General features: G+C 50.6%; 1 protein-coding gene across 1 annotated transcript; it reads right to left on the reverse strand.

Annotated features, from left to right (window-relative positions):
• Positions 1–8,827: 8,827 nt before the first annotated feature.
• Positions 8,828–19,439, reverse strand: KLHDC8A (kelch domain containing 8A). Its single transcript, XM_008499487.2, has 7 exons — positions 19,033–19,439; positions 13,775–13,841; positions 13,191–13,623; positions 11,875–12,039; positions 10,614–10,829; positions 10,149–10,250; positions 8,828–9,949 (listed from the first exon to the last, which is right to left on the reverse strand). Exons 3-7 carry the CDS (start codon positions 13,564–13,566, stop codon positions 9,756–9,758), a joined length of 1,053 nt encoding a protein of 350 aa, XP_008497709.1. The 5' UTR covers positions 13,567–13,623; positions 13,775–13,841; positions 19,033–19,439; the 3' UTR covers positions 8,828–9,755.
• Between the last annotated feature and the right edge of the window lie 6,455 nt (positions 19,440–25,894).

A 25,894-nucleotide genomic window follows, 5' to 3' on the forward strand; every position in this document is an offset into this window, starting at 1 on the left:
CACAAAGCACCCAAAGCCCTCTTAAAAAATACATATTGAAGGCAAAATCTGAAAGAGGAAAAGGCTGGGCAAGTGCAGCCTGTCCACACTTGCCACAGGACCACGCTTTGTCCTCCTGGACACAGATCCTGGGAGGGAACATCGTGATCCACCACTGGAGCCAGGGGGGAAACGTCTGAAAGCTGCTCTGGCTCTCCCACGGACATTCCTGGTTAACTCTGCAGCACCTTCCCGTGTGGTCTTTTTGCCCCTGTGGTAACATTTTTTTTTTTTTTTTTTGTTTGTTTTGAGATATTAAAAGAATGCAATTCTTTCCCCAAAGCAGCCAAAACAAAAGCTCTTGCCCAGCTCTGGCATGTGAGGTGAGGACACACCGGATTGATTGAAGAAAGAGATAGCTCCAGCGTTACTCATCTCCGCACTCAGACCTGGATTTTCCCACTGCTTCCAAGCAGCTCCGGGCAGGGTGAGACAGAACAGGGGCTCGGGAGCCTCTGGGAGGGATGAATTAATTCAGCACCATCCCCTCTCTGCAGTCTTTGTGTCCCTGAGCACAGGACAGAGCCGTGCAGTGACACAGCACCACTCAGCGTGTCACAGTGATGGCCACGTCAGGATGAGCCCCAGGCAGGCATCGTGGTCCCTTGGCTTCTCCTTCAACTTGGGGACCAGAGGAATGAGGTTCTGGAACGATCTGTGGAGGTCTTGCACCAAACTTCTGCTCATCCATAGCTGTGATCCACCTCCCTGTGTAAGGACACAGGGAGCTTCTATCACCAGGATCCCTGATTTTTATTGCCAGTGGCCTTGTGGCACCTCAATTCCTCAGGAAAAACTTCCTGCAGCTTCAGGCTGGTCCTGCATCCCTTCCACCCTCAAACCTCCCCCCGAGCTGAACACACCGGAACCCACAGGCAAATCTTCCCCGTTTTTAAATGCGTTTTCTCCCACCCGTGTGTGTGGGTGGGAGGAAGGACCGAGGGAGATCCTGATCCAATTCATTATCGCAGCCGAAACAGAGCTGGGATAATGAATTATTCACCGCGCAGTAACAGGAGCTGCGTTTCCATCTGCAAGTGGCCGGCAGGGCCCATCGGGAAGATAAACAAGGCGTAGATTAGATTAACTAAACTGCTGTAATTTCAATGTCAAAGTAAACAAATAGGATCCTGTTGAGGCACAGCCCAGAGATTGCAGAAGGGCTTAAGATACAAACCTACCTTCCTGCAATAAACAGATTTCACTTGACTCTAAAGTGTCTCCTGAACACTGCAGAAATGTCACCACCAGCTCTGGGCTCCCTCGTGGTTTAGCCCACAGGTCCCAGGAAGCTCTTGAGCAGGCATTTAACTTCAAGCACATGTTTAATACTCCTGGTGATTTATAAGGATGCTTTCCAGAGGCTTCCCCCCACCTTCCCCCTCTCCGTGATGAAAGGAAGCAGAGCCTTGGCTAGCTTCTCCTTCTGTTCCTACCAGACAAATTCTTTTCTGCAATTTTCTGTGTTGATACGTAGGCTTAGGTATGCTTTTGTTCTAGGCTGGCTCAGGAAGCCCATTTTAATGGAAATGTCAAGGGACACAGATCTAAGTCCACTGGAATCCACTGATAAGGATCCTCTATTGTAACAGCATTGCTTCTGGTTTCTCAGCAGTGGGGAAATCCACGGAAATTCCCTCTGCCTCCCCCCACTCCAGACAGCCTTAGAAACAGGCAGCAGGATTTCTCCAGCACCAGCACTTTGCACCACGGGCCCTGATCCACATCCACTAAAACCAACATGAAAGTCAACAAGGAATTTGGCTGGGTGTCAAGCAAACCTGCTCAGAGCTGGTGTAAAGAACTCCGTGTTTTGTCGTAATGGAAGCTCTGTTTACTTGCAGCTTTCTCACATTATAGTGATTGATTTCTGATTTTTCAGTAAACGCTCCAGCATTACCTCAGTGCTAAAATCATCCCGGTGGCTCCGTCGTCAAACTCGGTGGCCACAGGCTCTGTGCTCCTCTCTTTGTGGACTGCGAAAGGAATGAACTTTCCCCAGATGCTACACTTGCAGCTGGGAGCCCTCCAAGGGGGAAAGGAAGAGATTTGCCAGGCATTAAAATACCAAAGACAACAAAAAGTTTAATGATCACCTCTCATTAGTGGGTTTCCAAGCTGGCAGCATTCCTCACCTGCTGCCGGGGAGTGCTCAGGGGGGTGTGAAACCCATTCCTCCTTGGAAAACACCAAGACAGCTGGGGATTGCTCTGATCCTCCCCATTGGGTGCCCCATCCATCAGCAGAAGAAGGGGAAACACATTATCCCCAAGAGGAGCCCTTTGGAAAAGTAATTTATGGCTTATCCCATCTAATGGTTGCAGCAGAGGCCACCTCTGCACCCCACTTCCACCCCAGCTGGGATTGCACCAACCTGCAGCCTCCATCCCCCCATCAGCTCTTGGGGATGCTCAGCTCATTCTTCCCTTCTCGGTAACCACTTGGCAGGCAGGTTTCGTGCCCAGGTTACTCGTTTGCAGGGATCGTTTTGCAATGACCCCGCTGACCTGATAACATTTGCACCCAGGTCCTGCCTTTATCGCTGCCAGGGTGGGCAGAGGCCCAGCGGGGAGCTCCCTGCCACGTGGAGCTGAGGAGATAAGGGACATGTCAGAGGGAGGACAAATGATGGCCAGGGAAAGGGGAAATATTGCCTCAGCCAGCTGGACAGAGCAGGGGAAAAAAAAAGAAAAAAAACCTCACAGGCAAACAAACAAACAAACACCAAAGAAAAAAAACCAAAAGACCAAAAAAAAAAAAAAAAAAAAAAAAAAAACAAAACAAAAAAAAAACCCACACAAAAAACCCCAAAACAAACAAAAAAACCCCCCAAAAAAAAACCCACCCCAAAACAAACAAACCACATACACAAAGCAAACAAAAAAACCCAGGAAAAAACCCAGAAAAAAACCCAGGAAAAACCAGCCAAAACAAACAAACAAACCAAAAAAAACCCCCATTGCTCTTGAAGTGGTTTTGCAGGCAGGAAGGTGAGCAGGGAAGCAGAGCAAGAAAAGACAAAAAGGAAAGCAAAAAATCCTTAGGAGTGACCCAGGGAATGACCCAGGGAAGGACAGGACTCTACTCACTGCAGCTGACCCAGAAGATCCCAGGAGCTCAGGTCCTGGGTGCTGGTGCTGCCCGGGGTGGGTGACACAAACTTCTGGTGGCCAGGCTGGAAAACTTGATAGTCCAAAGGGCAATGAAGCCCGGAACCGGCAGCTTCAAAATGTGAATTTATCTCCTGGGGACTTTTAATCACCGTGTTGTGGGGTGATAACGTGGTCTTTGCTATTGCAGGGTATTTACCTTAGAAATCACTCTAGAGAGATAAGAGATGTGCAGTGGCCTGAATTACACTTTCATCTAACAGAGTGTTGATTAAAAGCCAAATAACAACACCCGTCCCACTCCATCCCTGTTCTTCAACCCCTAAAATACTTATCAACCCCTGCTGGCCCCCGTTTACATCCAGCAAACCCCAGACAAGCTGGGCCAAGGGCCCCACCTCTGATTTTCTCCTGTTCTGGGGAGTTTGGAGGCATTTTCCAGGCTTTGCTTTCCTCTCATGTACACACAGGAGTTCATGGGAGTTTGGTGCACATGCCACAAGTTACCCACACCAAGGAGAGAAAATATTATCTACACAATAAACACAATACACAATTGTATGTATTATTCCTCTATTTTACCACCTCACCCAGGGTTTTCCTACCACAGCAAACGTTGTACAAATCAAACAACCCAGGACACTCTGTGATGCTCTCCCAGGCACTTGGAGGTCATGGTAGGGAGGGTTACAGCCCCCAGCAGGACGTGGAGCTGCAGATATGATGAGTCATTTCTTTAAAAACCCAAGCAAACTAAAAAAAAAAATAAAATATATATATATATATAGTTGGAGGTTTTATTTCCAGGGCAGGAAGAGTCTGTGTGTCAGGGCAGTGACTCCACATCCGTTACAGCTCCAGGGGATGCTGATGGAGAAGGTTTGTCTGGAATTGGCTTGGCTGTGACTCAGCTGCTGGTGTCCCTGCAAGGTTGGGGACCTAACAGGGAGCAGAGCAGCAGGGACAGCAGGGACAGAGGGACTGGGATGCCTCCCAGTGCTGCTGCAGCTTTGGCAGCATGGAGGAGCTCTATTCCCAGCTTTCCAACGAGAAATCCATCACTGGAGCTGTACAGCAGAGCTCAGACACAACTAAACTGGGTCCCCTTTTGGGAGGGCTTGGGCTGCTGGTGGCCGTGGGGTAGGATGCTCCTTGGGCCAGTGATGTCCTTGGGCCACCAGCCAAGCACTGCTGTGTGTTACAGGTCCGTGGTGAGGAGCAGAATGATTTCTGCTCCACAGCCAGCTCCTTTAAAGGCTGTTCTAAGGAAATTTCCTGTTTATACAGACAAAGTCTGCTGGGGGACAATGACAAGGGATGCTTTTCTGTGTCAGAGCTGGTAGGGCAAAGCCTGGCTCTCAGCAAACACAACTTCCAGTCCAGAGAGGTCAAGTGAGGACACAGGAGCAGCCAGCTCTGGGATTTGTTGAGCCCCATTTGGGAGCTGGGAAACGCCAAGAGCTCAGCTGGGGTTCAGATAAAGGCAGAGAGAGAAGAGGTTTGTGACTGCTGAGGAGGCTGGGGGGTTCAGGGCTGGCTGGGGCAGAGGGACCAACCCACAACTCCCCAGAGACAGGAGGAACTGGCTGAGAGATCTGCTGAAGATCAGTAAGAAAGAATGCCACAAAGCAGTGTTCAAAGCACTCGGTGTACTGAAACATGATCCCCTTTCAATGCAAGGCCCTGTGACATCCAATACATACATAAAAAAGAAAAAAAAATTAAAATACAGCAGGCAATTGCCAACCCATTCTCAAGACTGCTGAGAGCAGTGCTCTGAGGCAGGTCAGATTTACTGAGGATGCTGGAAAGCAAGCTGAGTTGAAACCCAGTTATTTTATATTCAATTGCTTTATTTCTGAAAAGATTCCCTTTGGGCCACCATCCACAGTGATTACAGCAATTTAAAGGCCAGATTCAGCAAATGTGCTTCAACACCAAGAGGTCTTTTCTTACTCTGAGGTCTAAGCACACCCTTTATACACACTATGGAGGTGGCATCCACCTTGGCTTCCAGTGTCAGACACCAATGATCCTCAGGATGCAAGAAATGAGGTGGTGAGCCCTGTGTGTTCCTTGCCCTTGAGGACCAAACACCACAGTTTGGTTTCAGGTGGCCAGGGGAATCCCTGCCCAACACACCAGGGCTGCAGCAGCCCCAAACTCCTCTGTATGAGCAGGAACAACCCCGGCCCTGGGAGCTGGAAAGGATCAGGGAGGAAACAGCACAAGCCAGGGTGGTGGGGTAGGAGCTGGGGCAATCTGTGAATTGATGCAAGGAGCCTCTCTGAGAGCTCCTGAGGCAGCTCCTTGTCCCAGCAGTGCCTGAAGGAGGTGACAGGAGCTGCTCCCCTAACAGTGGGACAAACGCAGCCCGTGGGGTGACCCTGCAGCTGCTGGGTGTCTGCACACCCCAAGCTGTCCAACCACCCCCCCACATACAACCTTCCCCTGTAAGCACACAGCCATACCCCCCTCTCCTCCCCACAGCACAGGGAGGCTCTGTGCCATGCCCAAGGCTGAGCAGCCAAACCATTCTGGAGAAGAGAAGGGTTTGGTACCACTCCCTTATCCCAAGAAAAATCCTCCTGGACCTGTAGTCTCCAGGACTACACTCCCCACCACAGGAAATTCCCATTAAAGGCCCCATTGCACTCAGCTGGTTTGATCATTGGGCTCCACCTCCCAGCTGAGGTTTTACCTTGTCCCCCCAGGCACAACAAGATCCATCAAGTATCAGTTTCAAAGATGGAAGCACCCAGCATCATCTGCTGAAAAGCATGAGCACCACATGCATCTGGGGAAACAAAGTCTGAAAGTGAGAACAGGAGCAGGATTCGACCTCAGAGGCATTTCATTGATGTTAGAGACTGCCTGGGGGAGCTGAGGGGAGAATTCAGCTCCAGCAGAGCTGCTGGGAGGTGTTTGGACTCAGAGGTGATGGGAACAAAATGCTGGAAGAGATGTATAACAACCTTTTCCCATCTAGCTCTTTGCTGTTACAGCCAGGATCCCTCCACAACCTGGAACTTTGGAGCCGGGCTGCCACCCCCCCAGCATGGACCAGCACTGCCCAGTCCCACAGCAGCAGGATGCCTGCTGGGAGGTGCCGGTCCAGCCGGGCTCAGCCCATGGATGCCATCTGCCGTTCAGAGTACCGGGAGGAGCCCGGGAGCCCATCCAGCACCTCTCAGCCCAAACAAGAGCAACAATGCTTAAAAACAAACAAACCCTACTCCTAAATTCCCCTCCCTGCTCGTCAGCCTTAGCTCCCGCTCCCATCCCCATCACCTGGAGGGCAGGTACAGCTCCTTGTTTCTAACAAAAGCAGATTATCTCCTGCAGCCTCCCATTTCCCACTGCAGGATTCAAGGCGTAGTTGTGAGAACCATCGGTGGAGAGATTTAAACCTCCAGCTGGTGTCTGCCACCAGGGTGGAACTGGTGAATGTCACCACCGAGCCTCTAGAGGTAAAACCCGGAGGATTTCACCTGCTACAGGAGGGAATCTAAACCCACTAGAAGGGATTTCCCACAGGCAGAGAGGAGCCAGGAAAGGGCTGCTGGCTTTCAAAGGAGGTTGGGAAAAAAGTGGCTGTTACTGGGATCTCACAGGAGCTCCCTCCAGTCTTTGAGGAGCCCAGAAGTGACTGAACCTGGTGGTACCTAACTTGCTGCAGGGCACCCATCACACCCCCGAGAGAGATACCCTTGGTCCAGAGGGGATCCGATTAACCAGGCACAATTGCAAAATTGGATGAACCCTCAGAGAAGCCCAGGAAGAGATGGGGATCAGGAATAGCATTGACCAAGCTATTTTTGGGGTCCAAGTGCTGCTGTGACTCCAAGGGCTCCTTTTCCTCTCCCTCTCTAAATTCTCAGCACATCCCCAGCTTTGATTACTGACCATCTCCCCCCAGCCTTGTCCCCAGTCCCTGACAGCTCCTCATTAAGTCCTGGAGCAGGTTTATTCCCATGACGCTGCTTTATCTGTCACTCTCTTCAGCTTTTCTGGAGGGAGAAAGCCAAAGCTCGGCCCCCAGCTGAGCTGCAGCCAGACAAAGGGAGCGGATTCCTCCTCCCCTTGCTCCAGCTGAACAAAGCCGGAGCTCAGCAGCATCCAGCCCCGAGCCCGGACCTGGGCGGCCTCCCTGCAATAAACAGGGCTTGGGGCTAATGAGAAAGCAAAGAGCAGAGGAGCACCAGGCTGTGCTGCGTGTGTGGGAAAGGTTCCTTGAGGACAAAGGAAAACACTTCATTAACAGCTAAGAGAGTCTGGGCTGTGCAGAGGTGGCTGCAATAGGGACCTGCTCTGCCGGGAGCCACGGGGTTTGTTCCGGAAGAGAAGTTTCCTTCCCTCCCTTTAAGCCTGCTCCATTCTCCTCTAATATTTTGCTGTTCAAACAGACGCTTTATGAGCCCTCCAGACTCAGGAGGCAGCAGATGTAGAGGGTGCTCTTAGCACCTTCCCTCTGTTCTGCTAGACCCAGACCTTTAATCATCCTGGGGTGCTGTTAGACAGCAAAGCCTGGCACCCTGCTCATCATCCGCTGCAGCCTCACCCCCAGCACACCTCCCCCAGGAGCCCTCCCTATGTCAAGACTGCCTCATATCCATGCTCCTCACCAGGGCCTGGAGCAGCTCCCTCCCCCCTGGCTGGAGCTATGGGCCTGGGGCAGGGGCAGAGTTCCTGCCTGCAGTTGAATATTTGCATTTATTCAGCCTTCCAAAATTCGGTGCCTAAAAGAACGAAGCATCAGGACCACAGATGGGAAGGTGACAGGGGATGGGGACAGACACTGCTCTGCATTCGTACACAGCCAGAGACAAGCAGGTGGGATGTAAATAATTAGCCAGCAGGTTGTTAGCTGCCGAATCAGTGCCTTCCTTCCCCTTTCATCTCAGCTACACAGCACTTTGAGATCAGAAAGAGGAGACCTGGAGCTGACAGGGCTGTGCTTTGTAGGATAATCGAATCTCTGGGCTGGAAAAGACCTTTATCATCATCCCACTGTTCCCCCAGCACTGCCAAGGCCACCACAACCCATGTCCCCCAGCACCACATCTACATGGGTTTGAAATCCTTCCAGGGATGGGGACCTGGGCCTGGCCCTGACAACCCTTTCCAGGGAGAAACCATCCCTAAAATCCAATCTAAACCTCCCCTGGCACAACTCGAGCCATTTCTTCTTGCTCTCTTCCCTGTTAACTGAGAGAAGAACCCGACCCCGGTCCCTTTACAGCCTCCTTCTGCAGAACCCACTCGCTTCACTCGTTCTTAGCAAACCCAGACAGACTCGAAGGGTTCCCTAGGGAAGGGGTTTTTCACACCCCCTCGCCCCCGATCTCCTCCCTGCCGTTGCCGCAGTCGCCGCACGGTGTCCTCGGAGCTCCGCAGCGGCGGGAGCGGGGCCGGTACCGGCGGGGCCAGAGCTGTCCCCGAACTCCCCCGCTAAGGACAAGGGGGCTGTCACCGGGACACCCCCCAAACCACTCCCTTCGTGTCTTCCCACAGCCCAGGAACTGCTGTAAAAGAGGGCTGGAAAGGAAAGGAGCAAAGGATGGGGCAGTGCCCAGGGTACAGATACCTAACTGAGTCCCCCTCCTCTCTACCCCCAGCCCCCTTTTTCATGCCGGATCCCACATTTTCATATGACCACAGCACAGCCGGGCTTCTCTGAAGACAGATTTTAATGGTGCGACTGCTACAAGTTAGAACTGTAACCCCACAGCCCCCTTTAAACTGCCCCAGTGATGGCCAAGACTTTTTGGCTTCATTGCCAAAGCCACTGCTTGGCCACAAGGTGAGAGCAGCTCCGAACCTAAGCTCAGTTTAGCTCCCTTCTCCCAGGGCTGAACAGAAGGTTCCAAAATCCCTACAGGGGCTAAAAACCTGGTTGGAACACCATAGGTTGAGGCCATCTCTGCATGAAACCCAGCAAAGGCTTTATCAGTGCCAGTCCTGTGCCAAAAGTCAGGGCTTCTCTCCAGCCAAGAGTCCCTTGGGCATTTAATCCCTCCCTGGAGCATTGGCAGCCCCTTGCTCCAGCTCCTGGCAAAGCAACAGTCAAATGCTACAGGTCTGCAGGAAAAGCCTTGCTATGAAGGCAGAAGAATGATCCCCTGGAGCTGGCTGCAGGTGAGGAGGTTCCCTTCCTGCAAGCCAAAGAGAATTTGTGCAAGCACACACAGATGCCAGGGTGCTCATCCCACCAGCTCTCCCTCAACCACCACTGCCCTGTCTGGATACTCCTAACAACTCCAAACCCATTCCCTGTGGGAGTGGGTGAGGATGGCAGCAGGGAGATGCTCACCCATACCCTGACCTCCAGAGTCCTTCCTGGTGGCAGGAGACACAGCACAGCAGCAGCTCCTTCATCCACGGAGCTCTTAAGGTAACCAGAGGGCTCCTCAGAGGGGACTCCTGGCCAAAGCACTCCAGAAAGAGCAGCTCCTGCTGGACATGGCTCCAGGACAAGGTTGGGTTCAGCTACCAGAAGGCAGAGGAGAGGTGCCAGGCTCCCAGGGCAGCTCTGGTGGCACTGCCACCATCACCACCACTGCTGGAGGCCCCCAGGGGCAGGGTCCTCTGCTGAGCAGGAGCCAGCTAGGAATCATTGAGGCACAGAGCCTCCACAGCACTGCTCAGGCCCTGGCTCACCCCCCCCACAGCCAGCAGACAGTTCTGGACCACGATGCTGGAGCAGGCACAGCGTGGGGTGGGCATGGGTGGCAAAGTCTCCCACTTGTTCTTCTCCGGGTGGAAAGCCTCTGCAGACTCCAGGACAGTTGGCTGGTTTCCTAGAAGCACAAAGTGAGGAACTGGGTTGACCTGGGAAGCACCAGCAAACATCTCTTGCCTGCTCTGGGATGGTGTCTGTGCTCTGGACTCCATCCCTTTATAGGGTCCCTTTTCCCTGTCCCCTCTGGCGAGCCAGAGCCACCATCTCTCCCCTCTGTAGGGATAACCCAACTCACACCACCCTTCCCCATGCCTCACCAAGTCCTCCAGCCACCACAACTCTGCCTTTCAGGTAGCCAGCCACAAAATCTGCTCTCCTTTTCTTCAGGTAGGAGGAGCGCTCCATCTTCAGCCAACTCCCTGGAGGGACAGGACAGAGAGGGTAACACAAGAGCATCCAGCTCCTGGAAAAACCATCTGCCTCTGCTTTGCTTTGCTTTTAGGAGTGCTTTGCTTTTAAGGAGTCTCATTTCACTGCTGCACCTTGGGGGAAATAAAACCCCACGATGCAGAGGTCAGCTTGGGCAGGAGCTGTTGAACACAGCCATCTCAGGACCATGCTTTCCAACCCCTCTGCTGCTTTGCCTGCTTAATCCTGACTGCAGACCTGCCTCTAAGCACCAATGGTCCCAAGGACTCAGCAGATGAGAGCTCTGCAAGCCCAAAGCCTGCTGTGCTACCCCCCTGCTCCTCTGGGAAGGACAGAGCTGGGACAGCCCCCACCTTGTTCTATGTCAAACATGTCCACGGTCCTCATGAACTTGGGCTGCCTGTAGAGCCTCCCCTGTCTCAGGCCCCCGAGACTGAAGAATTTGTCTTCTGTGGGCACAAAGCTGGAGAAGGCTCTTTTGTTGGGGATGTTGGGAAACTTGGTCCAGGACCTGGTCTCTGTGTCAAAGACTTCAAAGGCATTGATGGCGTACTTGGCCTGCCTTCCACCTGCAGGGAGGAGGAAAGAAAAGGGTCAGAGGAGTCTTCTGGGGCAGCTGCCAGCTGATGTGGTGTCCCCAGGTCTCAAGTCACCTGCACGAAGGTTTGCTGAGCCAGGGAACTCCTCAGCTCCCTCTCCTTTAGCTGCAGGTTCATGGGATGCAGACACTTCCTTTCCCAGTGCCCCCAGTTCCCTCCACACCAGCAGCAGCAGGTCACTGGTGCAGGAAGGTTTTCAGCATGCACTGGTTCAAATGAAGACAAATTCAGAGCAGAGCAGGGAGCAGAGCTCTGCCAGCTAATGCAATTCAGATGAATTCAGCCCCAGTGCAAGCCCTGGGCTCCCAGTTGAGCTCCTGGCAGAGCAGCAGAACCAGAGCAGCTGCTGCTGCCACCACCAAGGATGTTTTGTTCTTCTTCCCCCCCTCCAGCTGCAGATAAATACAGATAAATGCTCTTCCCAGCTCAGATGCTCAGCCTGCCTTTGAAGGCAGAGCCCTGTGCTCACTCCTGGGCCCAAAAACTGTTTGCCAGCAGCAAGCCAACTGCAAAACAGATCAAAAAGTCTTTTCTGGTAGCCCCTAAGCAAGCCAGGGCTGTCTGGCACTTGGAGCAACCAGGGCTCCTGCATTTTGATCCCCTTATGCCACTGGCCACGAGCTAACAGCAGCATTTCTCTGCCTTGGTTTCTTTTCCTGTAAGGCAAAGGGAATGAAAATTGTCCCCTGCAAAAGGCCCTACTCAAAACCTACAGCTGCAAGCTTGGAATTTCTGAGTCCATGGGAAAGCTGGCATGGATGGTGAGGAGGATTCCCCAAAGCCTCTTCCAGGGAGGCTTCTCAGTGCTGAGATCCAAGGAGCTGCTGCCCAAGGAGAAGGGGGAGGAAGAGGAGGAGGAAGAGGAGGAGGAAGAGGAGGAGGAAGAGGAGGAGGAAGAGGAGGAGGAAGAGGAGGAGGAAGAGGAGGAGGAAGAGGAGGAGGAAGAGGAGGAGGAAGAGGAGGAGGAAGAGGAGGAGGAAGAGGAGGAGGAAGAGGAGGCAGGGCTGTTGCTTACCCAGCACGTAGATCTTGGTGCCTCTCAGGAAGGAGGTGGCAGCATACCTGGGTGTGGGCATGGCTGCCAGTGACACCCAGATGTCCTTAAGCATGTCATAGTGCTGCAGGTAGTTGTGGGGCCTCAGGTCTGATCCCATCCCTCCAGCTGCATAGACTCTGTAGTCTGGACAGGGCCAGGAAGCAAAGAAATGCCACAAAATTAGGCTAGGCTGCTTGTTTGTCCCCAAATCTGTATCAGCCATCCCCATCTCTGCCTGGTGGCAAACCTGGTTCTCCAAACCAGCATCCTGCCTACACAGCACCCACATCAGCTCCTCCAACAAGCACTCGGCTCCACAGAAAATGTTCAGGAGAGCAGAGGCAGCAGCCTTGGACCTGTGGGCAGCTGGAAAAGCAGAGCCCAGCCTGCCTGCTGCAGGGATTTGGGCAGCTAGTTCTGCTCCTGGCCTCTCACACTGAGCTGACCCTGCAGGATCAGTCAGGAAAACTTATACTCCTAAAGAAAACCATCTCTAAGATGGTAAATATTATTTTTTAAGATTCCTTGACAGTGGCTTTTAAACCTACTTAAACAAACAAACCAAGCAGCTCTCAAAGAGCTGAGATTTGTAATTCCAGGGCCAGGGGGAAGCTGGGCTGACCTGGGGCACAACTCCCAACCCCAAAGTGTATCAGAGCACACTGAAGGGAATCAATGCTCCACAACTCTGCTCACAACTCAGCCTCACAAACCTCATTTAAGGCAGGGCTTAAACATTCTGGGGGGAGCTACACAAGAAACCCCCCCCCAAGGCTGGCTGCTTCCCCTCCTTGTGCCATGATTTGAGGCCATAACTGTGAAGCTGACTCCCTCCTGGCTGGTTCTGGGTTTGGACCAGAGGTCTCTTCAAACCAAAGCTGTTCTGTGGCCCCCAGACCTTCACCTCAGCCAGCAACACCATTCCTATTTTTTTCCAGCATCTGCAGAACACAAGGAGCAGAATTTGCTACAAAATCCTGGAGAAAATTGATTGGAGACCCTGGAGCTTGGACCTGTCCAAAATACACCCAGTTACCAGCACAGCCATGGCCCTGGTGGCACCAGGGCTGATGAGACAGAGCAGCCTCCAGCCTTACCTGCTTTTGGCTGCCTTTAGCTGGTGGGATATAACAAATACCTGGGGCTCAACTTCCAGGAGGGGTTTGGGACAACATAATCCTGTGCCATCACCTAGAAAACTTTTTGGATTGATTTATCAGCTGCCTCTAACCCTCCCCAACCTCCCCACCTTGCAGCCATCCCTCCCTGCCCTGGAAGGATTGAAGCCTCCTTGCCTTTTGTTGTCACTGAGATGCCCATGGCTGCTTCTCTCAGCGAGTTCCTCTTCTTCCACTTGCCCTCATCCGTGTTGTACATCTCCACTATCTTCAGGGGCATCTGGTTCACCCCCACTCCTCCTATCACCATAATCCTCTTGCCCAAGGTGGCCACGGCCACCCCAGCCCTGGCTGTGGGCATGGCAGGCAGTGCTGTCCACTGGTCAGCCTCGGGGGAATAAACCTCAAAACAGTCCATGGGGACCCCGTTGTCATCACAGCCCCCGATGGCAAACACCTGCCCAGCAGATTCCACCAAGGTTGAGTAGACCCTGGGGCTCGGGAGTGGGGTGAGGGTTTTCCACTGGAAGTCTTTGGTGTTTGCCAGCTCCATGCTGGCTGGCAGGGCAAGGCAGCATCAGTCCCTGCCTGCAGAAAGGGGATGGCTACGCTGCAAAACAGAGCAAATAAAAAGAAAAATAAAGTGCCAGGGAAAAAGCAGCAAAGATGGAATGCAAAGAGCATCCAACCCAGGATGGGAGCATCACCACCAGGCAGTCTCCTGCCCCCTCCCCTGTCCCCCCCCCAGCAGCCACTGGTACCTTTCATTGCATCCCCATTAATCCTGTGGTTCCAGATCTGCCTCAGAAGCTCATGCAGAGATTGATCCTAAAAATAAAACAAAATAAAAGAGAAAAAAAAAAAAAAAGCGAGAGGTTGGAGTCAGTTTGTTATCTGTTTCCTGAGCATCCCCGCCCCCAAGCGACATTTACACTGAGGAGGCTGCAAGCAGTCTGCTCACTTCCCCGGCTGTTTTCCTGCCTCCTGGGGGAACTTTTCCTCCTTCTCTAACCTGCTGACTCCTCTGGACCCCTCCTCCCACAGCCCCTGGGTTCCCCTCTCCACTAGCCCTGGGCTGGGAAAGGCAGAAGCAGCACCCACCTCTCCAGGGCTGCACCGCGGAGCTGTGAGAGCTGCAGAGAGCAGGATAAGAGGCACAAGATCTTGCTGGAAACCCACCAGCATCTCCTCTGCTCTCTGGAAATGGCTGTTAAGCATGCAGATGAAATTAATCAGCTCAGGAGGACAGAGAGAGGGCAAATGGAAAAGAACAAAGGCAGCAGCTTGCTCGCTAGCCCAGCGTGGAACCTTGCACCTTGCACAGAGCATCTCTGCTCTCATGGTGGAACTGGGACTTTTTAACAATTGGCCTTAAACCAAAGTAAGATTTATCTTTAGCCTTCCAGGGGCAGCAGCCTCTCCCCATCAACATTTGGAGACAGAGCTGTAGGGTAGAGTGAGAAGTTGCCAAAAAAAAAACCCAACAAACCAACCCCTAAATTGGGGCATCCTCCTGGCTGAGCACTGCTCAGGGACAAAATAAAGCAAATAAAGCAACCAATTGATATTGTCCTTAAGGTTTCTCATGGACATGGACTCCCTTCTCCTAAAAAGGAGACCCAAGCTTGCTTCCTGCTGCTTCATCTGGAGCAGAATGTAAACAAGAGGAAAATTCCCTGAGCCAGGAACAGGTTGTGTCCCCCCAGCACCCATCACCTTACCCATAGCCTGACCACAGCCCTTCAGCTCTCCAGCCCCCTGACAGTTGGAGCAGACAGAGCCTGTAGCTTAGCAACAGCCACCTACAGCTGCCTTCCATCACCCATCACTTGGGAGGAACTCCTTGGGTACCCTGCTGCCTTCTGGGGACACAGCATGGAGCAAATGCTGGGGATCCCCTTGGAAGGGGAGAAGCCCCAGGGCACACCAGGCTGCACGGGGGCTCTTGTACCCCAGATTCATCCCATATGTAGCAAGCACACTTGGGATGCCACCTCTTTATCCTACAGATCCATGCCTTGGTGTTCATCAGGGAAACAAGGGGACAGAGGTGACCCTTGGGGCACTCCTGCTCCTGTCTCAGACAGGGCCCATACAGCATTCCCAGGAACTCAGCTCTGCTTCAGGCTCATCCTGCAGCTGAACATCACGTTTCCACAGCCAGGTCAGTTCTTACATCTCCTCTGGAAGTGTGGATGAGAGGAGAGTGATGAACAAGCAGCAGTGAAATGGGTCCCAGACAACTGATACCCATCAAACCCACTTCATGGCCATATCTGAGCTGGCTTGAAAAAAACAACCAGGACTCTTTATTTCATCTTATTCCCCTAAATCCATTTCAGCAGTCAGCTAAACATTGTTCAGTGCCTTAAAAGTGTGGTTACAAACCCCAGGAACACCCTCTGAGCTGTCCCCCTCCAGCCTCAGGAACAAGGCCACAGCCCCCGGGGTCACAAAGGAGCCCAAAACAACCATTAAAAGCAGAACAAAGCAACAACCAAAAGCAGCAGAAAGTCAAGGCAGGCTCTGAATCTTCCCAGCAGCCAAGGAAAAACGGGACAAACAACAGAGGAGCTCCCCAGCTGCTGTCCTGTCCTCCCCTCCCTCCCATCCCTTGGTGGCTGATGTGCATCACACAGCTGGATCAGCTCTGGGATTTTTGCTCTGGCAGTTTAAGCAGCTCAGGGTTATTGCTTTCATGAATAATTTATTGGCTTTCTGGGTGAATTTTCATGCCTCACTGTGGACAAATTCAGCGTGGTCCAGCAAATGAGAAAAGCAGAGCTAGCTCCTGTTTCCAGGAGCGTGACAGATTTGCATCCTGACCTCAGAGAAGTCATTTTCCTGCCCTCAGCCTCAACTTCTTGAACTCTAAAAGTACAGTCCTGGGATGAAACACCATCAGCATCACTCAGCTGTCTGACAGAAGCAGAACCTGATGGCTGGTGCCAGTTTCTCTGCTGTCATTAAGGCCATCCAAAGCTCCAGCATAGTTGTCTAAAATTGCCTAGAAATTCTTTTTTCAATATTCCAGCACACAGAAGGTGATTCCAAGCAGTGAGAGGCAGATGAGTATTTCTGAGGAGTGCTCAGCAAGTCCTCCTAGCCCAGGCAGAGCAAAGTCCTGCAAGTTCAGCCCAATTCTGGTCCCAGACAGCAGGAACCAGTGGAGCATCCTCAGCAGCAAAATCTCTGCCTGAATTCAGCTGCTTTGTAAACAAATAATTTGCTGTTCTCCTCTTCCAAGAAAATCAAGGTCAGTCTGAAACACCCCCACACTTTGTCTCCTTCTCCAGCATCACCTGAACTCAGAAGGAAGCTTTGCCAGCAGTGCTGCAGGAGCTGGGAGCTGTCAAAATGTGCTGTGCAACCACCCCCTGTGCTGCAGCCATCTTCTGCTCCCAGGCACAGGGAATTAGCACTTAATTATACAGGAAAAACAAGAAAAAAAAGAAGAAAAAAAAAAGAAAGAGGAAGCATTAACATTATATTTTTCTTAAATGGCTACATTAAAATAAAAATTCGTGGTAATTGCTTTCCCACCAGGGGAGATGACAGGCAGGGCCCAGGCTGTGCCCTTGCAGGACAAAAGCCTCAGTTTTAAGGTCTCAGGGAGCAGCACAGAACCCACAGAACCTCAGGGAATTTGCCAAGTGGCTGTGGAGCACAGGAAAACCCCACAGCACCCAGTGAGAAGGGGCCATGGGGACCTCTGGGTGCAGGGGCTGAGCTCCCATCTGTAACATCCAGGATGCTGGAGATCCCCAGGGATTTCCCCCAGTGCCAAGGAGGGGGTGTCAGGCTCTGCCCAGCTCTCCCCTGCCTGCTCCTGACTCCTTGCCCAGCTCCATCCCCTGCTCCAGCCACACTCGGGTGTTTTCCCAGTGCTTTCCCTAGGATCCAAGGCACAGGCTGGAGCAGGCACCAAGCCCTGGGTGTCTCAGCCCTCTGTGGCTCAGCTTTTCTGCTCCTCTGTGACCCCAAACCACCCAACAGCAGCTCAGATGGGAATGGGGCAGGAAGGGACCCCACATCTGCCCCTCTGCCTAATCCTGAGGGTCTCTGCCTGCAGCTGGAAAATTCCCATCCTGGCTAGAATCAGGGATTCTGGCAAAGCAAAAGGAGAGGAGGAAGATAAACATGGTGCTGATTTTCTTGATGCTGGTTCCACCTACATTGGAAGTGAACAGGGAGCAGCAACATCTCAACACATCAGAAAGTTTCAGAAGTGGGAGCAGCACCTAACCTCCCCCATGAATCACTGTGATGGAAGTGAGCTGCTTTTCCTCCTAGAAACACATAAATGTCCTGCTGTAACCACTGCCAGATAAACACCAGCACAGCCTGAAAAGCCCCATGGGCTCAGGTCCCAACCTTTGCTGTAAAAATAAAATAAATAAATACATCCTTATTTCAGCCAAGGGAGACAATTCTCTGCCACCTAAAGAAAAATAGATATTTAGAGGTGCCCAGCACCCCAAATCCCCATCATACAATAGTCCAGAAAGCTCAGCACCCAACAGACACCAATCTCTTCAAACCCTCACTTTTTGGTCAAGGTTTAGGGGGAGCAGGGGGTCAGGAAAAGCCTGGCACCTTTCTGTCCCAGATGCTCCTTCCCATTTCTTGCTGACACTCAGAACACACCAGGCAGGTTCTCTATAAGCTTTGGGGACTCTCCAGTCCTGGCCCACAAGGTAAAACCAAGTCTAGGTTTTCAAGTAATTCCAACTTTCAAGCAGAAAAGGTTTAGGCTTTGAAAAGTGGGGACTCTGGTGCCTTTGCTTCTCCCTTCCTCAAACCCTGGCAGCTGAGGCTTTAAACAGAACATGCATGAGATTTTCAGTCTGGTATTTCTGACCTCTCTTCACACTGAGTCAGGTTTCCTTGCCATAGTAACAGCTACCCAGAAAAATAACAACTACCCTTCCCTGCCTTCCTCTGCAGATCACCCAGCTGGCAGAAAAAAAAATAAAATAAAAAGGTCTTGTGAGTTGTAAGGAAAGAGGAAAAAAAATGATGTGATTGTAAGCTAATTAATTGCACCAAGGAAATTAAAACAAGCAGCTCATTTCATTCCTGTTCCTGAGCACCTCTCCTTGCATACAAAGGTGGGAAGTGAGGACAGGAGGCTGTGACCCAATCCCAACCTCACCCCTTCCCCACATTTCCAGCCCCTTGAGACCATTTCCAGCCTCATCATGCCAAATGCAATTTCCTTCAGTTGCTACCAGGAGGAATAGAGAGGTCAGGGACAGAAATATTCCAGAGCACAGCAGTTGTGCATCCCCTTCATGCTATGGGACAAGGAAAAAAAAAAAAAAAAAGAGTTTCATGTTCTGGCACTCATCAGTGCAGGGAAAAAGCCCAGATCACCCTTTTTTTTTTTTTTTTTTTTTCCTGGGTAGGCTGAAGAGACAGCAGAACAAGGTAAGATTTATTCACATCACAGTTTGTCTCGACAGACAGAGTTCTAATTTTATCAAGACAATTCTGAGGGTGCCCTCTCCCTGATCCAACCCCCAGCAGCATCCTGCATCACCTCCCCATGTCCCCAAAGGTTCCTTCTCCTGCTCACACAAACAAACAGCTCCTTTTTTACAGGGGTTAAACACAGAAGGTCTGTTCCAAGCCCTGCAGCCTCTCTGGTTGTGTTCACAAAGCTCCTCTTACTCCATATTTAGGCTGCATCCCCCTGGAGGGAACGTGAAGAGCTTGGGCCACATCTCAGCTGGGGCCAGCTCCTGGCACAGCCCCATCCCTGCCAGGGCCTGGCCTGGAAATGCAGAATATTTGGGGACTGCTGGCAGAAGATAAAACCAAAAAAGGAAAAAACATCCTCCTTAACCCACTATTTTTTTTTCTGGGGAGGGTGGAACAAAACTCAAAGGGTTTTTTTCTGCAATACAAGCCTGGGATGAAGCTCTCCTCCTCCTCCTCAGCATCCCACCCACCCCCCCCCCCCAAAAAAAAAAAAAACCAAAAAAACCAAAAAAAAAACCCACAAAAAACCACTGACCTGCAGTGAGGAATTCCCTCCTCTCCCTTGCCAGGAATGCTCAGGAAACAGGGATGGATTCACAGCTCCTGGGAAGCAGCTCCGGGTCCGGATGTAGCACAGATCCCTGCTCCAAAGCTTCAACTTTCACACCCAAATCCTGGGGGTACCCCAGAGCATCCCCCTCCCCTTTCATCCCCCCCCTGCCCCCCGCAGAGCTGGCGAGAGGGATGGGAGCAGCCACGGGAGCAGCTGGGAGCTGGGAAGGCTGCGTGGGAGGGATGAGAGGAGAGAGAGAGAGAGAGAGAGAGGGAAAAAAAAATAATCAGCATAAATCCAGCAGCCCTAATCTTCACCCCCTCAAGAGATGTAGGATAATTAAGAGGGAGAGTGTTGAGGCTTTCCCTCTCTGGTCTCTTCCTGAGTGTCGGCAGCTCCGTGTGTGTGTGTGTGTGAGTGTGTACACAAGGGTTACCATCAGAGTGTGTGTGTGTGTGTCTGTGTGTACACAAGGGTTACCAGACCCATATTTAAGCCTTTTATGGCTCCCCAGGCTTGCACAGGATGTTCTGTAACAGCAGCTCCCCCCTCCCTTGCTGCCCTCCCTGCCTGCAAAGACAGAACTCCAAGAAAAGGAGAAGAGACAGAGAGACAGGGAGACAGAGAAACAGACAGACAGACAGTCAGACAAACAGACAGACAAGCAGACAGAGAGACAGACAGTCAGACAGAGACAGACAGTCAGACAAGCAGACAGTCGGACAAGCAGACAGACAATCAGACAGATAAACAGAGTCAGACAGTCAGACAATCAGACAGACAGACAAAGAGACAGACAGACAGACAGTCAGTCAGAGAGACAGTCAGACAGACAAGCAGACAGAGAGACAGACAGACAGTCAGAGAGACAGTCAGACAGACAAGCAGACAGAGAAACAGACAGATAGTCAGACAGACAAGCAGACAAACAGACAGTCAGTCAGACAGACAATCAGACAGTCAGACCCCCCAAAAGACCCCACTGTGCTGCTGTGGTGTTCCCCAGCTGCAGCTCCAGGCCAGGGGTGCAGAGCCCTCTCACCTGCACAAGCATTTCATTCACCCAATTAACCCCAAAATAACCAAATAAACCCAAAAAGCTCCTGGATGCCCTTCCCCTTGCCAGTGGCATTGCTGAGATGGAGCTGAGCATCCTTACCTCCCACCTCGAGTCTGCACCACATCAACACCTGCAAGAGAGCAGAGGGACAGGAGATGGAGGCAGGGGAAGAAGAGGGTGACTTTAAATTGGGTAAAAGCACAGGGACAGCTTGGCCATAAAACCCCAGGTGCTCATCCCCTGCCTGGTGGATGAGTCCGAGCTGACAGGCTGGAAAAGAACTCCCTGTCCCAGGAGGATGGAGTTTGGAGCCTTTTCCAGAGGCAGGGATTGCTTTGGCTCAGCAGCAGATGCTTTATGAGCAGTGGGAATTGCACAGCACAATTCCTTAGGGGCCAAGGAGCCCTTTCCATGGCCCAGGGATTGTGCTGGGAAGGAGGGAGGGATGCTCTCTGCTATCCAGGGAAAAAAACCCACCATGGGCAGGCAGAAAAAAGGGAAAAGACAGCAGAGTCCCCTCCCCATTCCATCTTTTCCTGGCAATGTTGTGTACAGAGACCTCTCAGGGTATCCTGGAAACTTGGAGGACAAGGAAGGCTCAGGAACAATCCAGATTTGTGCCTGGGAAAGGTGAGGAACTTTTCCAGGCTGCTTGGAAATGCCAAAGGATAAAGGTAAAGGAAAAAATAAAGAATAGTCCTGAAAACCTGGAGCAGTTGCCTGCAGTCCAACATCTGTTTCCATGGGAACAACAGGAGAGTTGCAGGAATTCCTGCAAATTAGACAAATAAGGCTGATAGTAATATTTGCTTTTCCTCTTTTTTTCCCACCTCATGATCCAACTCATTCCAACTCTATGTTAAAGATGAAGTCCCCCCAAAACAGTCCCTCCTTGATTTAACTATAATTTAGATATTTATAGATAAATATATTTAATTTTCAGTGGCTGGCTTGCAGCTCCTAGGGAGGTGGGGTGGGAAGGCACCTAATTTGCCTTCCCTCAGCCCAGGGAATCCCCCCAGGGGGTTTTGTTTATTTGTTTTGCTGATCAGCCCCATAAAGTGAACAAGCACAATCTGTGCTCAGCTGGCTCCCCAGGGATGCAGGATTGATTTCCACTCCAGCCTGGCAAGCTTCCTGCTCTCTCTTACTCATTTCCACCGAGTCTTGGCACAAACTGAACTTTTCTGGGGGTGGAGGAAGCTGTTTGTGTCTCCCCCATCTGAGCTGAGGAAGGTGTTTGGGATCCAGAGCCAAAATTAATGGGACTTGCAGCTCAGGAAAAGTTCCTGAAGGCAGGAACAGGGAGGCAGTGCCACCACCTGAGGCTGGGAGGACCCCAGGGATAAATGACATTTTCTGCAAACCCATCACACCTTCCCCCTGTGCTACACCAGGGCCAGACGGGGAATTTCTTTCCCAAGTGTGGCTTAAGCTTCAGCACCTGATGTGCCCAGGAGCTTGGCCTAATTCTCCATGGTTTTGGGGTATTATTATTATTATTATTGTTATTATTATTATTATTATTATTTAGTATAAGCCATCAGGAACATTTCCCTTTGAAGCTTTTATTTCAAAGAGCCCATACACCAGCACTGGGCAGTCAGACTTATTGCATGAAACACAGAAGATCACATCTTCCAGCACTAACCATACATCCCTGGCATGCTGAGCAGCAGGAGGTTAATGGGTTTGCTTTCCATTGCCAGGAGGATTTAAAAAAATCCTTCTCCCTGCAGCCAACACTTCCCCCCAAAAAAATAAAAAAATCAAAATATCACTAAATCCAAACCAGGAAAACAAAAAGAGAAGAAAGATGCTGGGTACCCCCAGGTGAGAGCTGATGCTGAGGAGCATGAATTCCACCTCATCTCATGGATGTTCAGATGAGAGAAATAAATGATAACTTTATTTCCCAGTAAAACCAAAGCTCTGGGGTTATTTTGGGGACCCCTTCCCCATCCCTCTGAGGAAATTTGTAAAGAGGCCACCCAGGTGTCCAACCTCCCTGAAATTCACCCATTAAAGCCATGGCCCCCTCCCCACTCCCCATCAAAGGTTAATATCTCACTTTAAGCACTCCTGAACCAGGTTCAGGGAGATGCTGTCTCATCAGCCAGGCAGTGCCTTTAGAAGAAATCAGTTTTTCTGAGCACAAAAAAAGTGCTGATACAGCTCAGAAAAGGACAGGAGCTGCTGGATGGGCTGGCAGATTCAGTGCAGTTTTTTTGGGATTTCCACCCAGCAGAGGACTCAGGGGAATCCCAAGTGAAAAATCAAACCTTGCACTTGAGGCACTCTTCAACTTCAGAAAGTCTTTTTTTTTTTTTGATCTAGTTCCAGAATTTTTCCTGCTCAGCTCTGCTGTGCTTCCAAAGCTGTTAAGCTGCAGATAATTTTTAAGGGAACTTTTAGGGAAAGAAAAGCAAAGGAAAGGTGGTTGGTGACAAGAGGAAAAGAAAGGTGAAGGGCACAGCTCCTGATCCCTCTGGGAGGCCAAGAACCAGAGAAGTGACTTCCACCTTGCCCATCTTTGTTCCATCACTGGATATCCTTCTGATCTGATGGAAAAAAGCCCACTCAGGACCAGAGTCACATTGTGCTGGGTGGGACCAAGAGCCAGAAACCTTGTGCCAAAGAGACTGATGCCCTGCAAAGGTTTCCCCATCACCTCATCAGGCAGCAGGGTCCAGTTCCAGGGCTGAAGCTTTGGTTCTGCACACCTCAGAGCATCACTTCCAGTCTGCATCCCACAGGAAAATGCTCAGGCAAAGAGAGCCACTCAGAATTACCTCTTTCAGGATGAATTTTAAACTGTGGGGAATTTAACCTACTGTCCAAAAGCCCTCCTAAATATTCTCTTCCAAAGGGAATTCCACCTTCTTTAAGATAACCATCTCCTGGGCTGAGAAGGAAGCGGGATGCCTATCCCAGAACATCCCAGCACATCCCTGCCCATCCCAGCATCCAAGCTGAAGAGCCCATTCATCTCTTGGGGATCACATCCCAAACCCAAGTGCACAGTCACTTAACCAGCCCCAGAGCTCAAGGCAGGAGACCCAGTAAATAACCTTTTCCTTGAAATCATTTTCCATCACCACACAAAAGGAGCTGTGTTTGAACCAGCTCTGCTTTTGTTGTGACAGCTGCTATCCTGTCAGATTAGTCCAATGCACAGCTGTTGGCTCAGGGTTTTTACAAAACATGTCTAAACCACTCAGGATTTCAGAACTTTTTCTTTTTTTTAAAGAAAAAAATTAAAAAAACAGCAACAGAAATCCCCCCACCAAGCTAATTGCTTAAACAAAGCTGGATATTCATTACAGTCTGTAGAATAAATGGGAAGTTTGGCTTCATCTTTGAAGAGAACTTCAAAGGATGTAACACTAAAGAAAAGGTGGGGACAAACCAGCTTTTAGTACTGAGGAACTCCCCAAAAGGCTTTTGGATATTAAAACACAGTGTTCTACTTGAGGAAAAAGAGTAAAAATCCCTTTCAATTCAGGTTTTTCAGAATATTAGAAGACTTCTGAAATGGTCCCTGTGCTTCATCCTCTTTATTCCTCCTCCTTTATCTGCTCATCCAGAATTCTGCTGCTGCAGGTTTTCATTTTCTTTCCATACAATCCCAGCCAGAGCCTTCAGGTTCTGCTTTCAGTGCTGAGGTTATTGCATTGCAGGCTGCAAAAAAGCATCTACATCTGGATAAAGCACAGCCCAGTGATGCTCCCTAACTAAAAGGTGGTTTGCCTGTGGTTTTTTTGACATCTCATAAAATGGAAAAGGCCCCTAAAAGCTCACCTTTGTTGGGGCTGTAAGAATAGTTTGTTTTTTTCCCAATGATGCTCCTGCAGCACATTTCCATATGTATTACCCAGCCTAAATGAATCATTTCTAGCACAGAAATATTGTGCAGAACTGCATGCAACAGCTGCTCCTTCATGCATTGGTCTCTTGTGACCCCATTTGGATTAGAACATTTCCCATCCCCATTGGGAGAGGGGGGGGGGATAAAAAAACTGCAGAGATCAGAGCCTGAGTGTTTGAAGGAGGAAAATTGCCTAAAGCCACACTTCATTTGCTTCCCCATGAAGAGGACGGAGGCTTCAGAGCTGCTCTTTAATGCCTTTCGAGGTTGTTTTCTGGAACAAAAATCTTTCACTCGACCCTGGTAAGCAAAGCAATTGGGACAAGATAAAATGAAACGACCCCAGTGACACCTCAAATCGGTTTTATTCCTATTGCTGGGAGCCACAGGGAAGCAGCTGCCTGGCAGGACACAAAATTTAAGCCACAGGTGGAGCCAAACATCACTAGAAAATACTGAGATGAAAACTGGTTTAGAAAGAGGAGGTTTTTACCTGAACATTCTCATCATCCTTCATTAAAGGCACGGGGCACTTTTCCCCATTTAATTTCTCAGGAGGTTCAGGGATTTTCAGCATCCTACAAAACAGGGGAAGAAAGAAGAAAGATGGGCACTGCCCCCCAGAGATCACGGCAGGAACAGGATCCCAGGAGATGCTGCTCTGCTCTGCATTTAACCCATTTACTTTAATTTTAATTTGAATTCTTTCTCTCTGGTCAAACCGAAGACCATCACCCTGTGTTTGACTGCCACAAACAGTTCTGCCCCAAATCTACCCCAAAATCCTGGACTCCCTCTCCAGCTCTAGGTGCTCAGAGTGATGTTTAAGCATCTCTTGCTGTCACCTTACAAATGGCTTTAATATCCCCCCTATTCCAGGAGCTGGGGATATTCACTGCCAGACAGGAGGTGATTTTTTTGCTCGACCATTTTTCCTTAATTCAAATTCTATCAGTGAAGGCAGCACGGGGCAATAAAGACTCCATTTTTATTTCCTTAACCCTGGTGCTATTTTTCAACAGAAAGTTAATCTTTGGGTGCTCGAAGCATCCTTCCTGGGTGCTATTATAAAGCGATGGAGTTCAAAAGCAAAGCTTGGCAAGACAAAAGGAATTTAATGGGAAGAGATCAGGACTAGAGAAACTCAGGTGTGCACCACCCATCATCGCCTGGTTAAAGCAGTTAAAATCCATGGCCACTTAGCTTTATCCAGGCTGCAAATTGGACTTTGCCTTTCTTGTTCCTTCTAAATGTAAATTAAAATAAAATTATGCATGTCTGCTTCAAAGCTAGAGCTACTCCTGCCCTTAAAATGTTATGTATGGAGTACAATGGCTTGCATTTCATTCTAACAAGTACCTAATTCAGCCGCTGCTGGGCTTTCTTAGCAAAAACCAAGACACCCCTTATTTCTTGGGGAGAGGCTCTGCCACCCCCCCGAGGGGAACAGGGACACCGGGTGCTTCACCCCCACCCAGAGCAAGAATCACACCTGAGGAGGAGCCTCCAGAGTTCATAGAATCATGGAATTGGCTGGGTTGGGAAGGGAGCTCAGAGCTCATCAAGTCCAACCCTTGATCCACTCCCCCCGTGGTTCCCAGCCCATGGCACTCAGTGCCACATCCAGGCTCTTTGGAAAGATCTCCAGACACGGAGAATCCACTACTTCCCTGGGCAGCCCATTCCAATGCCTGATCACCCTCTCCAGAAAGAAATTCTTTCCAATCTCCAACCTAAACCTCCCCTGGCACAACTTGAGACCCTGCCCTCTTGTCTTGCTGAGAGTTGCCTGGGAAAAGAGCCCAACCCCCCCCTGGCTCCAACCTCCTTTCAGGGAGTTGGAGAGAGTGATGAGGTCTCCCCTGAGCCTCCTCTTCTCCAGCCTCAACACCCCCAGCTCCCTCAGCCTCACCTCA

This window comes from Calypte anna, chromosome 26, assembly GCF_003957555.1.
Source record: "Calypte anna isolate BGI_N300 chromosome 26, bCalAnn1_v1.p, whole genome shotgun sequence".
Lineage (NCBI taxonomy): Eukaryota > Metazoa > Chordata > Aves > Apodiformes > Trochilidae > Calypte > Calypte anna.